The sequence below is a fragment of the Archocentrus centrarchus genome, chromosome 17, assembly GCF_007364275.1.
Source record: "Archocentrus centrarchus isolate MPI-CPG fArcCen1 chromosome 17, fArcCen1, whole genome shotgun sequence".
In the NCBI taxonomy this organism is placed as follows: Eukaryota; Metazoa; Chordata; class Actinopteri; order Cichliformes; family Cichlidae; genus Archocentrus; species Archocentrus centrarchus.
The window spans coordinates 20486869-20503627 of NC_044362.1; the positions used below are offsets into that span (position 1 = coordinate 20486869).

The 16759-nt window shown below is 38.3% G+C and overlaps 1 protein-coding gene across 2 annotated transcripts; it reads right to left on the reverse strand.

Annotated features, from left to right (window-relative positions):
• Nucleotides 1-3953: 3953 nt before the first annotated feature.
• gjc2 (gap junction protein gamma 2) lies at nt 3954-15696 on the reverse strand. Of its 2 annotated transcripts, XM_030752638.1 has the most exons (3): nt 15365-15696; nt 8181-8310; nt 3954-5804 (listed from the first exon to the last, which is right to left on the reverse strand). In XM_030752638.1, exon 3 carries the CDS (start codon nt 5773-5775, stop codon nt 4519-4521), a length of 1257 nt encoding a protein of 418 aa, XP_030608498.1. In that variant the 5' UTR covers nt 5776-5804; nt 8181-8310; nt 15365-15696; the 3' UTR covers nt 3954-4518. The 2 variants fall into 2 exon arrangements, with proteins under 2 accessions (XP_030608498.1, XP_030608497.1); XM_030752637.1 differs by lacking the exon at nt 15365-15696 and having other exon boundaries at nt 8181-8605.
• Nucleotides 15697-16759: the final 1063 nt, after the last annotated feature.

A 16759-nucleotide genomic window follows, 5' to 3' on the forward strand; every position in this document is an offset into this window, starting at 1 on the left:
CTGAAATGTACTCAAAGTAAGAAAGTAAAAAGTAGCCCTTTGAAGGACATTTCTTCATTTATGCTTGCTCCTCTTCTCTTCTCGCTCCCAACTGGCATTTGCCATACCAGAATTGGCAGGTCCAACACTGGCATCCTGTGCCTTTCACAGATGAGAGCAGGTTCACCCTGATCACATGTAACAGATTTGAAAGGATCTGGTGGAGAATATGCTGCCTGTAACACGACTGGTTTGGCAGTGGGCCAGTGATGGTCTGAGGAGACTTCCATGGAGTAACACAGAGATCTCTACAGACAAGGCAACGACACCCTGACTGCCATTAGGAATCGGAATAAAATCCTTGTCTCATTGTCAGACCCTACGCTGGTGCACTGGGCCTCGGTTCCTTCTGGTGTACAACAATGCCCGGCTTCATGTAGTGAGAGTTTCAGGCAGTTTCTGGAGGAAGAAGGAATTGTCACCATTCACTGGCCCCCACGCTCACCTGACCTAAATCCAACAGATCACCTCTAAGACATTATGTTTTAGTCCATTCAACACCCCCAGAATGCACCTTAGACTGTCAAGGAACTTAATGATGCTTACTGATCCAGATCTTGGAGGAGATCCATCCATCGTCTCATTAGGAGCATGCCCTGACATTGTCAGGCATGCATACTAGCACGTATACTGAGTACCATTTTGAATTGCAGCAATTAACTTTCTGCAAATTGAACTAGCCTGCTGCATTTTTTCCACCTTGATTTTCGGGGTGTCTTTGAATTCAGCCCCTCTGTAGGTTGATAATTTTCATTTCCATCAAAGGATGTGGCATCTTTCTGAACACATTAACCAGTCTTCAGACCACCAGTCTGGCACAGAGGCCTCAAATGTCACAAGTGGAAGTGCAACCCCTACAGCCCCTCTGTAGGTTGATAATTTTCATTTCTATCAAAGGATGTGGCATCTTTCTGAACACATTAATCAGTCCATATCAGTATAGATCCAGCATGAATTTTTTTATTATTTCTGTTGAGATCTGATGTGTTTTCAAAGCATTTCTTTAATTTTTTGAGAAGTTTATAAATAATTTTTTTTCAGAATGAGATTTAGTTGAGACAAATAGATATACATACTCTTGTGTCATAGGTCCATGTCATGACACTGCTAATTACACACAAGCATATACTATATATGTCCTCATTCACTACTTTATACCTTGTTAGTACAAGGTTTGACTCCCTTTTGCCTTCGGAACTACCTTAATTTTTGTGGCATTGATTTGACAAAGTTCTGGAATCATTCCTCAGAGATTTTGCTTCATATTGACATGATAGCATCGCACAGTTACTAATTTGTCAGCTGCTCATCCAAATTTCCCTTTCAACCACGTCCCATAGGTGCTCTACTGGACTGAGATCTGGTGACTGTGGAGGCCATTGGAGGTGTTTTTCCAATTTTCTGTTGTCCAATTTTGCTGAGTCTGTGCAAATTGTAGCCTCAGTTTCCTGTTCTTAGCTGACAGGAGTGGCACCCAGTGTGGTCTTCTGCTGCTGTAGCCCATCTGCATCAAGGTCCAATGTGTTGTGCATTAAGAGATGCTCTTCTGCATACCTTGATTTTGAGTGGTTGATTGAGTTACTGCTGTCATCCAATCAGCTCAAAGTAGTCTGGCCATTCTCCTCTGACCTCTGACATTAACAAGGTATTTTCACCCAGCGAATTACTGCTCACTGGATATTTTCTCTTTTTCAGACTATTCTCTATAAACCTTAGAGATGGCTGTGTGGGGAAAATCCCAGTAGATCAGCAGTTTCCTAAAAACTCAGACCAGCCCGCCTGGCATCAACAACCACGTCACTTTCAATCGTCTTTCTTCCCCCATTCTGATGGCTGTTTTGTCCATGTCTACATGCCTAAATCTTTTGAGTTGCCGCCTTATGAGTGGCTGATTATATATTTGCATTAATGAGCAGCTGAGCAGGTGTACCTAATAAAGTGGCTGCTGAATGTCTTTACTGGACTTTACTAGACTTTACAGTAGTTGGTGCCATGTTCTCAGGTTGTATAAATTTTCTTTATGTTTTCTTATGCATATAGTTTCATGAGTAACATTTTGCTTTTCTCCATTTCAACAATTTTGTAAAGTTTCAAATACATTTTTCACATTTCATTTTTGTGTCTGAACACTTTTTACTTTACATTAGATTCACATTTTTGCAGTTCTCTTTCCAAAGTCAGTCAGGTTTTGATAAAAGTATAAAACCATTTGGTGTCTAAGTCTTAAAACAGTGGTGAAAGGTTGGTCACAGAGTTGAAGTGATCGACTGACTTTACATGTTTCAGCATATTTGAAAATGTTTTTGATTGTTTTAGTGTCTTTTGCACAGGTGCGTCTGAGTTATGAAAAATGCCTTGTTTTGCTATGTATAGCTCTGTTTTGGTCAGCTTGTTTTAAATTATTTACCTTCGTGTACAGCAGCCATTCCCAAAGGCAGCAGTGCTGCGGCCCACTTAAAAACCAACAAAACCCATGGGGCCCACCCAATCTTAAATCTTCACCCTAATCAAAATACAAGAGAAAGGGATGCATTTTGAAAAATTTGTTCAAATAAATAAATGTCACAAGCTGTTGACTATAAATTGCTAATGCTACCCAGTCATATGTAATGAGCTAATGCCAATATATGATCCATTTGCCACTGGGACACAAACTTCAATACAACAGCAGTAAATTTAGGTGTAATGTGTAATATCACAAATTAACCACCTCCTGTTACCAGTTTCAATTCACCATATAAATAACATACATATTTGTGAATAATCTGGCATTCTGTTACTGCAGCCTTGAGGAGACTGTTGTGATTTGGTGCTACATAACTAAAATTTAGTTGAAATTGATTGATTGATTCAAACTGAATTGAATTGAATTGAGGCCCACCTGCAGTACCTTCACGGCACACCAGGGGGAATCATTAATGTACAGGAAAGCTGACCATGGTAGCACACATACAATTGCAAAGTAACACTCTGCTATTTGTAGAAAAAAGAGGTAATCACTCACCTGAGCTCTATGTAAGACATGATGATTGAATGTGACTTTCAGTATATATGTATTTATGCATGTATTTATTTTGAGAAGGTATAATTACATTACTCATGCCTCCTAATGTAGTAAAAATTAAGTATAAGTTAACTTATACTACTATAAGTTAAGTTGATTTGATAAGCACTTTAATTTCACTCTAATTAAATGGTACATGTAGCATCTCATGAAAATATATAACTTCTAAAATCATTTGACTTTTAAGTTGATCAACTTAAAAAAAAAAAGGAATTGGTTGCCTTCATTTTGTTCAGGTCAATCAGTTGCCTACATTTTTTTTTTTGGAGTTGAGTCAAGTAAAACAGTAACAACCCAACTTTCTTAAAAGCTTCTAATTTTTTGTTAGACTTCAATAAAAAGAGTTTGCACTTTTAGAACCACTTTCTTCATTAGCACAGCAAGACAAAAGCAGGGTGCTACTGTAAGGAGGGAAATCTGAGGTTTCAAACAAGTTTATTTTTGTTTCATAAATAAAATACTTGAACAGTCTTAGGTTTGAGGCACTTTGTTCTATGAAATCTGTGAAGGCAGGGTTAACCATTACTATGAAAGCAATTTTAGAAACAGAAGAAAGTAAATCATCTCATCTAACATGCCAAGACTTAGAAGGTCACTGAATAGCTGAGGATACCATAGCCTATCTCTATACTGTATGTTCCCAGCTGCAAAGCATGCATCATCTGCTTCAGATTGCATAAAATGAGTATTTATTGTATTTTCTATTCACTTACCTCTTTCTCTGCAATGCTTTGGAAAATAAATGAAATGATAAAGGCTTTACACGCACTGTCTAGTGATCATCACACCAAGAAGATGGAAAGCTTTCAGTCACACAGAATTGTTTTGTCATTTTTATAAAAAAAATATATATATATTTCACATTTAATTTTCTTCAGGGGGAGAAGAAAATTGACACTACATCCAGAAATCCTTCTCTTAATATTAAACATGCGTCCTTCTAATAACATTCATCATTCTTCACAATGAGCCACTGTGCACGTGTACAGTGTTTTAGACTGCATTTTCAGATGTGGATTGCAAATCCAGTTGTGCCTTTTCAGAGAAAATTGTCTTCAAATCAGTCATGAAAATTATGGTAAAGAAATAGCTTGAAGCAGTCTGTTTATGTTTTGACATTTTAATTGGAAATAGAGTGGTTAAACTAAGTAAGCATATGTTAACCATATCCAAAATCTATGGCAAGCACAATATGACACACTACAGTAACAAGGAAGATTCATGATGCTGGAGTTAATAATTGCTTCATGTTTTATTTTTTAATTTCCAAAAACTAGGCCTACTGTGTACTTCTTTAAATAGTGAGATTGAAATTTCACTTGTTATTGTCCAAAGTCGTTTTTCACACAAACACATAGTGCAGCAGTTCTGGGGAGTTTTTACTGTTATTTACTAAAGATTTGCTAGATTGATCTCTAGATCCAGACAGAGGTCTTTCCATTTTTTACAATGGTTGCAGCTTTCTCCGTGGCTGACTTGGGCCTTGCTCCTTGTTTCTCTTGGACTGTATTGACTCGATTTTGCTCTGCCATAGTGCCCCCAGACACAGGACTACTGGTTCTGGAAGTTTGTTGGTTGTTTTTAGTTTGATATGTTTGAAAAGCCATATCAAGCTGTTCCTGTGCGACCCGTAGATGCCGGTGCAGACTTGCAAGATCAGAAGGGATATTCTCATCTGGGCTGGTGCATTGCTGCTCCTGGGCCACATTGGCCATGTTCTGCTCATGTGTGATGAGGCTGTTGGGGATCCTGCTAGGCTTGTCTGTCTTCATCACAAGATTGTACCCTGGAGGGGAGGCTGGAATGTTGCGAGAGAATGGGTAGCCATAAGACATTCGCTGACCACGATTCCTCTTCATGCGAAGAGTATCCCGAAAAGTGCCTATTCCCAAGTGAAGCATCTCACACACATTTAGCACAAGACAAAGACAGCTTACCACGTACATAATTAGGAGGAAGATTGTTTTTTCTGTGGGCCTGGAGATGAAACAGTCCACTCTATGTGGGCAGGGCACCCTGTTGCATACATATGAAGGGTTAACTCGAAAACCATAAAGGAGATACTGTCCAGCAAGGAAAGCAATTTCAAAAATAGCTCGTGATGTGAGCTGGAGAACATAGATTCTCATCAGGCCTTCTTGCATTATTCTTCTGCGGCCATCATATTTTGGTGGGTCTTTGCTAGTATTGCTTACTGGTTCAGGCTTGGCCTCCTGGACCTCCAGTGTATCCTCATAGATCATGGGCTCAGCATCATCATCCGCCTCCTCCTCTAAGACTTCCTGCAGATGGTGGCTTTCTCTCCATCTCAAGTGAGGAGGTGGCTTTTTGCGAAGTCTTTGCTGCTTCCTGCGCTCCTCCTCTGAACTTCGGGCAATCTTGTGGATGGCATAACCCATGTACATAATGGAGGGAGTGGAGATCATGATGATCTGGAAGACCCAGAAGCGAACATGCGACAAGGGAGCAAATGCATCATAGCACACGTTGTCACAGCCCGGTTGCTTGGTGTTGCAGGTGAACTTAGTCTGCTCGTCGGAGTAGATGGACTCACCTCCGACTGCTGTGAGCACAATGCGAAAGATGATGAGCACAGTTAGCCACACTTTCCCCACAAAGGTGGAGTGGTTGTGGATCTCTTCGAGGAGGCGAGTGAGAAAGCTCCAGCTCATGTTGCTCTACGAAGCTTTTCAACTAGAATCTGTTAAAAAAAAAAAAAAAAAAAATCAAGAATTATTACAGTGTAGGTAAGAAACTATTGAAGAGTTGTTTTGGAATTGAGAGCCATGAAATGATTTAAACAGTTTACATTTAATAAACTGTAATTTAGTAAGAGGAACATTGATGAATGCTATTCTTTTTACAGGTGAATTCTTTATATCAAGTACTTGCATTGATTGTGTAAAGTTCTCTAACTAAAGGTTTTAATTAAGAATTAATTTAATATTTTTTACTCTTCTATATAAATATACGAATTACAAAAAATATACAAAAGTAGTGTAAAGAAAACCCAGAGGTACTTAATTTACAATCTCAAAGCATATGCATTTCCTTAAACTATAACTTAAAAGACTAACTGATTACCAGAATTATAGCCTTAAAATATTTTCTGCCGTTTAATTTTTTTTTTTTACTGAGAAATGCGGCATTCTTTATCAAGAGAAAATGAGTTATTAACAATTATTTGTCTTTAATTTTGGGGTTCACTTAAAATTCAGTCCAATTTTTTATGCACTTCACTTTATGAAAAAGGTGTTTGTCTAACTGTGTTGCTGTCATCATGGTACTGTAACTAGTTACTTTGCAAATGCACGTGCTGAAACATACAATATCTTATTGTCACACTTGGCTACTTCTCTGTGCAAAGGGCACTCCTATTATCAAGTGATTGCACAGCTACAAACAAGACAACGGCTTGTGTTGATGCATAGGGCAATGTCATTAGGACATGGTGGAATAGTTTTGGAAGTGGTTGAAAAGGTACAAAAATAGCACAGCGAAGATTAAAAGACAAAAAGAAAGCATTCCACTGGCCATGCACAAACCCACCAGCAATCATTTTGATAAAACAATTCATCAAAGAACAAGACTAATCTCTACAGGAGAACAACTGGAGCCAGTTCAGAAACCAAAGTGTGCCTCAATCAGAGTGCCTCTTCAGAAACGTACTGCAAGCTCTGCTCTAACACTCCATGCCAAACAGCCCTACACAGACGAACAGATGAAATGAGATCTCAGAGTGTCGGCCTCTCCTCATAGCCTGCATCACTACTATCCCAGTGAGGCAGATGTAAGGGGGAATAAGCATAGTAATTGTCCCTTTATCCCTTCATTCATGGTTCATGGTGATCTCATGACTGCAACACTGTATTCTCTGGCGTGTGATGTGCCATCTCCGCTGCCATCTGAGAGAACAGGAGAGGCTTGTTGCAAGGCCTCCCCTCCAGTTCCAGCACTGCTGACACTAGGGAGGGATACAGCGTCATGGAGGCAGATGGCACCTATGGTGGGCAGCTCATGTCTGCCCCAGGATGGCATGACAGAAGGGCTGCTTTATGTAGGATGCAGTTAATTTCCTCTGTATCTTAAAATCAACCTTATTCTTACAACAACTCTCGCTACAAGTAGACTAGCTGTTAATGTGCTTTGCAAAGTGTTTTAGAAACTGTAATATCAGTTTTCTGCAGTTTTGTTTTTATTGCAAAGCTGCAGCAATTCTAGCCCAGTGTCTCTTGACTTTAAAGGTTTAAATGTCAGTAGAACCTGCCATGTTTAGTAATAGATTTTCTTGAAGATAAATATAAATTGCCTTACAGTAGTAGTAGAGTAAGTATATGCAACTATTCCTGTTAATAACAAATAAACATCAACTTAAGTACAAACTGAGATCAGTATTGTATGTATTTATTTTGACTGTTCAGATGTTATACAAGACACCTCTACCCACACCGCACACCACAACTCCAAGCAACAGACATTTCTGCTGTGATATTTTTCAAATCATGAAAAACAAGGGAAAGAGTTGCCATATTTTTTTGGATGTGAAATGTTTCAGAAGCAGCTTATTGTGCAAATAACAGTGAGCTATTTAGTGAAGTAGTTAGAGGTAAATATATAGGAAGTTAAAGAAAATATTAAAATTTATGTTCTTTGATTTTCTTTAATAGCAATAAATCCTGTTATTAAAAATCATGTTATGAATGTGAATTCTGGCTAAATGAGAATAATTAGAGTATACATTTGTAGTGAAGAACTTGTTCTCTAATTGAGACGTATTTTTCTATCGGGGTTAGATGTTACATCCTAAATGCAGGTCACGGCCAAATTTATTTTACACTATAAAACAACATTCTTGCATTCAGTTGCTTTGCACATGTCAAATTATTTGATATTTGAAAGACTGCTGCAATAGCATTAAATTGCCTTTCAGCTGGGTTATTTCAGAAGCATGTCCTTGTAAACTGTTCACATTTTCTGCATAACAAAATCTGCATCTGCAGGGTTGTGAGACTGTAGACTAGAAACTATTATCCTGCCGTTTTTGACTAGAAGAGAAAGCCAGCTAAAAGCAACTCACCTGGAAAAACTGCACATGTTTTCCCCATCCTGAAAGTCTCCTTTGCCCTCTCTAGATATCCCCTCCACAGCCTGATCCATGGAATCCCACTTCCATTCTAATGTCCTGGCTTTTTCCGTCTTACTGATAACTTCCAGAAAAATCATAAGAAAAAAAACATAAGAAAAAAGGATTAAACCTGTTGAACTGGAATTTCTTTTTATCCCGTTTTCCCACACTGTTAAGAAGTGAGGTCTCACCACTGTAAATGCCTCACATTCTAGCTTGCGTCTGGTTTCTATTACACCAGCCTTCTGCCCAGGAAGGAAGTATTAAAAAGAACAAGAAGAAGAAAAACAGAGAGGCAGAGAAAAAAATCCTCCTCTAGCAACTGACCCTCATCGAAGGGTTCAGACTTGAGGATATGGTACTCCAGATTGAAATGAACACCCAGCTCAGGGAGTATGTTAATCTCAACACAGTCAGCCTCCCCCCCAATGCTCATGTGCAACATTTGTAACAGAGATGATGTGAGTATCTCTCTCTCTCTCCTTTTTTTTTTTATCACTTTGTCATCTTCTCTGTCCCTTTCTGTGTCCAGCTATATACAGTAAATATCTCAGCTTCTAGCAGGTTTATAGTTTCATGCCTGGTCATAATGACTGATGATCAGCATTAGTACTCTCATTGAAAGTATATATAGTCTTCACATGTTAAAAGGTAATTCAAAACATTTGTACCTTTACCTCTATCCTTCTCTCTTTATGTCATATAAAGTATATCAACAAAAATAAATGCAGATAACCGCTATATTATCGATTACATAACAGTTTACAGTGGGTGACGGTTATGAAAAAAAACAACTTTAGGGAGACAAAGACAAGGAGTGTAAGGACAGCAGTGTCACTGAGATATAAGCCACCTTGCCTCAGTACAGATCCGCTAGAATGTAACCAGCAGGTATGCTCAGTTATATCAAGTGTCATAATATTTACATCTTCCATCCAGGCAGATGGCCAGATAGCAGCAGTGGACAGGTCACATTCTGCGCTGCCGCTACATGTTTTTTTTCCAACTTGATGTTTATTCTTCAGGCTTTCACCTTGGCCTGTGAAGTGCAGCGATGCACATTGTTACTAAACGCATGTAATGGCTTTTTTTTTTTATCATGATGAAAAGACTTGTGCTATGTGAACAGAAATCCTCCCATTTCTCTTGCACGCATTAATTGCTTCAATCAGAAATGACACACCAAAATGCAGATGCTGAAGTGATTCATGGAAGGAAATTCTCCATCTCTTTATTCTGTGTGCAAGACCTTGCCATTGAGTTTAGAAAGAGATTTAAACTCAGCTTCTTTTAATATTAGACAGATAAATTGGTTAGTGTCTGGCTTGCATTAATAAAATGTGCCTGGTCAGTGTCACGTGATCATAATATTATAAAGTTACTTTCACAAGGTCCTCAAGAAGTCTTTAATTATAATCTGTATACAGCTATAAAGCAAAGAATAATGTTCAACAACATCAGCAAGTCCACCATCAATCAGACCAAAACTTCAACAGTTGCTGAAATGATGTAAAATTCTTGATATCCACTGTCTTCATAAATTGTGGCAATTATTATGAGTGCAGTAAGAGGACAGTAAAAAAAAAGTCGACGTTAAAACAATAAGAGTAAAGAAGAAGGGCGCATTAAAATCAAATTCTTTCTGAGTAGTTTGTGGTCTAAAGAAAGCTCTGAGTGCTAGCCATCTGGGCCTGCAGGACGCATCCTCCAGAGGTCTCGCCTTCAAGGCTTGCCTCTTCATCTGACTGAGGAGATACGGCGTATCAAGCACCACTGGTGCAGCTATGAGGAAAAGAAGACAGGGGATGCTTCTGGAATGGCTTGAGCATTTGGCGTTTGGACATGTGCTATCCCTAAGGGACCATTAAGCACGTGTTTTAACTTATAACACACTCCTCTCCCTCTAAAGCCTTTTCATCATCCAGAAGACACAGATGGTCCAGTGAAGATAGTTAAGAAATGAACATTTATTTGACTTAAAATTGAAGTCAATTAGAGTTTATGTTCCTCGATAGTTGCAGAAATTGCTGTCCATTGATGTGAACTGCAGTTAGCACTCCGGTATCATAACATTCTGAGTAAAGGAAACACCTTTGAGATAGATATACAGATATATTCTGTCAAGAGATTAGCACCATTATATGGTTAAACACCTCATGTATTAAAAAATCTATGCTTGAGTTTGTATTCTTCTTTGTATTGTAATTATAATTATAAAGAACTGTTTGCAGGATGGATGTTTTTATGACAGCATTTTTTTTTAAGAAAACAAAGAAGCAAAGCATATATGCATGCAATTTTTGTTGAAAACAGTGACCATGACAAAACAGCAAAAACTCATTTTTGCAGATATTGTTTTTAAATGCATCAGATGCACAAAGTTATTGAAGAACAAAAAGTGCACCAACCCATAGAATCAACCCAATAGCTGTTTAGCTTTGAATACACAGTCGTTGTGTCCTTGGACACGTCAGACTGCTCTAGCTTTGGGTAACTGAAGTTCATGTTGATAAGTATTGATTGGACTGCCCTGAGCCAGGAAAATATTGCAGTATTTCCCTGTAAGACACTGTTTGACTTTGTTGTTGTTACAAGGACTGGCCACATCTGACTGCCAAAGCAGGGTGTTTAATATTCATTGAGGTTATATTTATTGTTATATGTTAAACAGATCACTTAAAAAAAAGACAAACGCTAGTATGTCTCATGAACTTATTAGATTTAAAAAATTGCCAAATTCCTGTGGTGTAAGTAAATATGCACTATTTAAATCATTTCATAACCATTTCCATAGCCTCTGGCTCATGTTTACTGTAAATGCATCAATTTTATAACCAAATATATGTAAGTTTTGAGTCCCAGACTGTTTCGACTTAAGAGGTCACTGGGAACTGTTAAGTTTTGTGGTGTAGTGGCTGGTGAATGATGCAACATTGAGGGGTGAACATCTCAACAACCCTCCTTGGTGGCCACTAATGTCATCACAACAGGTTTATTCTCATGTATTTTCTGAACAAAGTTGATGTGAGTAGACTGGGGGCTGTTAAGGTCTGTGTTTATGTAACAGATCAAGCTCCACCATGTGACTTGGATGTGTCCCCCCTCTGGGAGAAAAGAGTGACACAAGACACCCGAGCAAAAACATGCAACTTGGCTCTTGGACTCTTCTCTGATCCTCTGCTACCACTATCATTAAACTACTCTTACCAAGCTGTGAAGGGCTATCCCATAGGCAGCCTGAGAGTGGTGGCAGTCCCATCGCATTTGTTCATTTTTCTCCCAGTTTCTCAGCCGAGCATCTCCTACCCCCGGGGTGAGAGCGTCCCGTGCCAGTTTTACTAAGGCTGGACTCCACTGAAGCGACTGCATGAAAAGCCTTGAGGAGGATGCCAACAACTTCCCTCAGACAGGGCTTTGCGTCCCCCACACATGAGCTAACCAACTCATATTGACTGTGCATTACACTACATTGACAAAGCAACAGAAAGTTCATCTTTTGATTGCTAATGTACTTTAGATGCTAAAATGGCTAGCTGGTTATTATTTAGGAGAAAACATTAAGTGTCAGGTACACGGGCCAAACCTCACATATTTATGCATGTCCATACTCACTTAAAGATGCATATGCATGCATATGACAAATAATGTAAAGCAAAGCTGGCAATCTGAGAGATTTTAAAAACCCCAAAAGGATGCTGTTGCACTGGAATAGGTCTCTTGCTTTACAGAAAGAGGTTTTATTTTAATACCTGAGATAATCCATATAGCTATACTCCCAGTGATTCATAGGGGAAGATTAAAACATCATGATGCAGGTAATCTTCCGAGCTGTATCAGTCTAGCCTTGCTTGCTATATATATTATTAACTCATTATATGAGCAGATTCATTATTAATATTATTATTAACTAGTTTTAATTTATGTAAAATGTTGGGAAATGTTAGGTCATGAAATGTTTGAAACATTATTAACATTACAAACAGAAGTTAAGTAGTTTGCAGCGTTTAACTTTTCTCACCTTTATGTCTTATTCTGGGCCAGGGTTTTCTATTGAAACTAGATTGCGAGTAACTTACCTTAACTCAAATTCCTGTTTATTAACAATAAGAGCTTTGAAGAGACCTATAGAAGAATACAAAGTAGTTGAAAGGATGCTGAAAATTTACTAAATTTGGAAAGCATAATAAAATTTGTCCTTTTAAATTAGAAAAGAAATGAAACCAGAATGCCAAGGACATAGTGGCTTATCCAGCTCACAATCCTTCAGAGCTTGCAGGTTATATCGATAAAATGATAAACATGACCATGGCCGTGGCCTTGAACTTGACCTTGAGCACAGTTTTGGTGAAGACCCGTTGAGTAATTAATGAGTGCACTAAAAGGAGTAGTAGTGATTCTTGTGCAAATGCAAAAGTGCCTATAAAACAAAGTATGATCTTGACCTTGAAGACTCAGTAGGTAATCATTGTGTGTTTATTCCGGCTAATATTGTATTAACAGATGCTCATTAATCCTTTGGCCAGATGAGCTAAAAATGGTGCTTATTTTGCAGGATATATTCCATTATATATTCCAGTACTGAATCCTAAAAAAAACCATCACAAAGTCTTAAAGAAATAATAAAAAAAAAAGGGCCTCCAAATGTATTTGAACAATCTGATTGTTATCATGATTATGAAAGCTTTGACTAATATTGTTTAATTAACTGTATAAACTCAACTAAAACACATATAACTTTCAATTATTTTTAATCACCATCATTATTCTTACAGTGACTGGCTGATGAGGTTTTCCATCAGGACAGCAAAATCCAACTCACAACTTACCCATCCAAAAAAAAAAAATGGAGGGAGAGAGAAATAACAGTGCTTTGCTTACAGGCTGCAAGGCCTTGATCTTAGACATTATCTTGTCTTAGATGTCTATGTCAGGGGCTGAGCTGGGGCAAGCCACAAGAAGCCACAGTCCTAGCTAGGGTCATCTGGACTATCAGGGATATGTTAAGGCAGCTTCTCCCTTCTTTTAGTCATCTTGGTGCCGGTGCCCTTCTCTGACTGAGTGAACTCCAGACACTGGTAGCAACGCTCTAGGACATCATCATATAACAGCTATATACTTTTTTTTTTTTTTTTTTAATCATTGTTTTAAATGTATACAAGGTCAGATCATAACTGTACTTATGATCACACTGTATAGTGCAGTAATTAACATATATGACATCTAAAGCTTGACCTTTAACCTTAAGCCAATGATAAGGTAATCTGCTCAGCAGAATATTAACCTTGAAGGTTACTGTGATTATTACCAAGTAAATATGTGACTTCTCATGCAGTAAATATTTTGCTACTAAATACATATTAATTGGAATATGGTGTTATTATCATTATTACATCTCATCCATTTTATTCTCCTGGCCTGGCATTTTTTAGCCACTAGATGGCAATCATGTATTCATTTAAAACAGACCATTCTCTACCCAGCCTGACACTCAGTAAACTTTAACAACCTAAGGCAAACAAGTGAATGACCTGTTTAGATTGTTATCATGTAGAATGCTGAAGGTCCTGCTTTTGCAACATATCTGAAACAACATGCAAACAAAAAAAAAAAGATAACCTGATTTCACAACTAAATTATTTACAGAGGTCTCAGGAAGAAATTTTTAAAGTATTTGATGCTTCACATCCTGATGATTAAGGACAGCGGGAACTATAACTACCATATTTAAGTTACAGTACTGTGAAAAAGTCTTGAGCCACTCCTCATTTCTTTGTATTTTGCTTCCAAGGAGCCAGACTTTCTTGTATTTTTTTTTTATCTGAGTAAAATGGACAAGTGGAGGACAAAAGAAGTGGCAGGCCTAAAAACAGTATCTGAGAGTCATGAACTTAAAAAACAGGAAAATAACCAACCAAGACCTGACACAGGACCTGAGATATGTATCTGGCCCTTCAGTTGCTCCAGCTGCTCGTCTTTTTTTTATCAGAAATGGCCTCAGGGAAAGTGTGGCTGCCAAGAAGACATTTTTAAGGAACTGAAACAGGGAGAAAAGACTGATGTATGGGATCTTATGGAGTCATGATGTTTTTGGTTCTAATCATTGTCAATATATTTTGGAGCAGGTTAGGAGAGAGGTACAACCGTGAGTGTCTACAGCCATCTGTAAACCACGATGGAGGCTCTGGCATGGTTTGGGGCTGGATTTCAGCCAGTGGCATTGAGGATCTTGTCAAAATTGATGGAATTATGAATGCAGAAAAGTCCCAACAGGTTTTGATTCACCGTGCAATACCATCTGCAAAGCCTTGGATTGGCAATAGCTTCATGTTTTCTGCATGGCAATGATCCCAAATGCACTGCCGATGCAGTAAAAGCATGCCTGGATAGAAAAAAAACACACAGTGGAACACTATCAGTCATGGATTGGCCTCCCCAGAGCCTGGACCTAAACAGTATTAAAAGAGTGTGGGATCATCTTGACAGCGAACAGAACAAAAGCGAGCCAACATCCAAAGAAGAGGTCTGAATGTCCTTCAAGAAGCCTGGAAAACTATTCCCGAAAACGACTTAAAGAATGAAAGAAAGCTGCCAAGGAGACTTCAGACTGTGACAATTAAAGGTGGTCGATTAAATTACTGACTTTCAAGCTTGTTTAAATTTTTACAAGCTTTGTTTTTGCCTTATATACTCTATTTCCATCTTTTCACACGTGTAAATAAATTGCTGCCCATATTTCTCATTTTCAAAAAAAATGAGGCGTCTTTTCACCCGTTCATTTTTCAGGTGGCCTGCATAGGGTTTATGCCATTTAAAAAATGAAAAATATTTCCACCTGACAACATTTTGTATGGCTTCATTGAATATGATAAAGTTAAAAAAGAGAAGCAAACTGAAAAAATATGAGCTGATTCTGACAGGGTCGGGTGGGAGGCATTCACTGATTTCCCATCTAATGACACGCAAGGAAGACTCAATGAATAATCATAATCTTCTGTTTTTTAGCAAGAAAATAGCAAGTAAACCTGCTTACTTTATTTTTTTATTTATCAGCTGAAATAAATTTTTGAGGTATGACGCTAGTCTTCAGCATAATCCACAGCACCATAGCTAAAGGGCAATAAAAGACTTGCACCTACCAGTCCATGTAGATGAAGAAGAAAGTGTTTCTATGCTTTATAGTAGTGCATCCTGGGCAAGCATCCAGATACATTGTTTCACTGCTCAAGCTCAAAAACAGGATTAGCAAGACAATAGGGTTATTTTTTTCCAAAACCCTTCACCACCAAGTACAGGCAGGACACTCAGGAAACCAGCATCCTGCCAAAGGCCCCATTGTTCCCAGCTCATATGCCTCCACTGACATGACCACTGATGGGGGTTTTTTTTTTTTGTTGTTTTTTTTCCCAGGAAGCTGCCTATTTAGCAATCTAGCAGTTAGCTCTAGACCTCCAAAATATTTGTGAGTGCATCCAGGAGAGTACCCACAAAGTTATCAACATTCATCCATTGCTTTAAAACAGCTATGTGTCACACATCATTTTGTTTTAAGCAGCGAACACACTGGCAATCTGTCATGAATGTACCCTGCCTCTTGCCCTATGGCAGCTGGGACTGATAACCCTGAATTGGATATGGGAAAGAAATATCCTCTAATGATGCCTTTCTTTTGTTTTCTTTATTTTTTTTTTGGTTTTCTTTTAATTCATTGCTCAGGAGATTAAACAAGAAATAAGAGGTACTGGTAACTGCTCCCTTATTTTCCAACTGGTTGCCACAGCAGGTGGATCCACATTTGCAATCCTCCCATTTATCTTGGCTTGGGACCAACACCATGAGTACACTAGCTTTTGACCCTCTGATGTTGGGTAAGTACTAACAGGCCAAATAGTCATAAAAATGATTGGTGAGGTGAAACATAGGCAAAAGAAGGACCGAATTAAATTAGTGTGGATCCAAATTGCTTCCTCTAAAACTGTGACATAGGGCACTGACCTCACTGTAGGATGAGCTTTTTTAAAATTATTATTATTGTAGTTATGGTTCTTTGGCCAGGGCCTCTATTCCTGATCATGATGAGACTTGCTCCCAAAAGAACGCAGTCCATCATGTTACCAACATATGAGGGGTCGTTAGAGAAATTATTACTGAAATGCTCTCAGACACTTAAATTTTAATCATTCACACACACAACTGAAATGCTCTAACACACACTAGTGAATCGCTCTCACATACAATATTGAAATTTTATCATTTACACACACTACTGAAATGCTCTCACACAAACAACTGAAAGCCAAGAAAGTTTCAGCTAAAAAGGAAGGTTTTTCAGTTGAACAGGAAGGTGAACAGGACAGTGGCTAATGAGAAAAAAAACACATTTCAAAATATGGCCCATCTTCATGCATCCATGTTATTTCTTTTAATAAAGTGCCTGACCATTTCTCAAAAACCAGCCAGCTTACCATAAGTGATCAATCAGTGACTTTGTCTGTTTATTATATCTGTTTGAACCACTTTTGGCAAAAATCTAT